The 1,300-nt window shown below is 77.4% G+C and overlaps 1 protein-coding gene across 1 annotated transcript in view; it reads left to right on the top strand.

Annotated features, from left to right (window-relative positions):
• Position 1: 1 nt before the first annotated feature.
• Positions 2-1,300, top strand: part of LOC101632169 (A disintegrin and metalloproteinase with thrombospondin motifs 7-like) — a gene marked incomplete at both ends in the record, with an annotated part of 4,661 nt that continues 3,362 nt past the window's right edge. The window contains 2 exons of the mRNA XM_012734884.1: positions 2-682; positions 739-1,287. Coding sequence (XP_012590338.1) covers positions 2-682; positions 739-1,287 — 1,230 coding nt within the window. The remainder of the gene's footprint in view (positions 683-738; positions 1,288-1,300) is intronic.

Raw genomic sequence — 1,300 nt, 5'->3', positions numbered from 1 at the left:
GCCGGGCCCCCCGCTCGTCGACGACTTCTACTACGACTACAACTTCATCAACTTCCACGAGGACCTGTCCTACGGGGCCTTCGACCAGCCCGGCCCCGACGTGGCGGGCACAGGTGGCGGGGCGCCCCCACCCCCCAGCGTGCCTGCCAGCCCCCCCGGCAGCACCCCCACACCTGCCATGGGGCCTCCTGGGGCTGAGGACCAGGGGTCCTGGGGCGCGTCCCCTGCCCCTCAGCCCCGCCAGACGGACCGCTCCCCACCCCCGAGCTCGGAGCTGGCCCCAGCGAACCCCCCTGCCAGCTTGGCTGACCCCGGTGCCCCCAGCGGGGCTCCGAGCCCCGGGCTCCGGGGCTTGCCCCAGCCCCCCACCTCTGTGGGCGGGGCAGAGACCCCGGTCGCCTCCGGGGCCCACTACGACTTCCGGGGGGCCGAGGGCAGCGAGGATGGGCCGCCCCCGCCCCAGTGGGGGGAGACCAACGAGGTTTCTGAGGACGGGGAGGAAGCCTGGGGCTCCGGCGCCAGGGCCCTGCTCCCCCGGCCCCACCCCACGGCCCCTCTGTCTCCTGGGGGCGCGGCTCCCTTCACCCGCCGTCCCAACACTGTGGAGCAGGGGAGGCCGCCAACCACGTCTTGGGGGCCAGTGGAGCATGGGTTACAGCCCACCGTGGGGGACGGGGCCCCCCCCCCCCGGGGGGGGGGACCGCGGGCCCGACCGCCGGGGCGGGGGGGGCGGGGGCCTCGCTCCCCGCTCCCCTGCCTGCCGCGCCCCCGCCGGGAGTCTGGGGCAGGGCCAGCTCTGCCCCGGGCTGGGAGCCTCCCAGCCTGCGGACCCCGGTGGTGGGGGGACCGCCCCTCCTGGCCGGCACAGCGGGCCCACCTGCGGCCACTGCCAGGACCCCGGGGCCCTGGGGTCCCCCAGCGTCCCCCGACCCCGTGCTGCCCCCCACACCTGCATATCCCCGCTGGGCCCACAGCAGCATCGCCCCTGAAGCCTGGCCCGGGGACCCCGGGCTCGCTGAGGGGGCGCCGTCCACTGGCCTGCCATCCGCCGGGAACGCCAGCTGGTCAGTGGGCAACTGGAGCCAGGCAAGTGCTGGGGCGCCGCGGGGGGCGCGACTGGGGGGGGTGGAACCCGCTGCCTGGGCGCGGGGTGCAGCCTGGGGATTCCCGTCGGGAACCGGGGCCACTCAGCGTGCGGTCACTCCGTGCCTGGCGGCCGCGGCGTCCCCTCAGAAACCTGCCTGTGTCCCTGGCGCCGGGGCTGGCGGCCGGGTGGGGCAACGCGTGGCCCGTGTCCCCG

This window comes from Condylura cristata, unplaced genomic scaffold (genome assembly GCF_000260355.1).
Source record: "Condylura cristata isolate star-nosed mole 26May11 unplaced genomic scaffold, ConCri1.0 scaffold00087, whole genome shotgun sequence".
In the NCBI taxonomy this organism is placed as follows: domain Eukaryota; kingdom Metazoa; phylum Chordata; class Mammalia; order Eulipotyphla; family Talpidae; genus Condylura; species Condylura cristata.
Note: the sequence above shows the minus strand (reverse complement) of the source record. Positions and strands in the feature narration are given on the sequence as shown.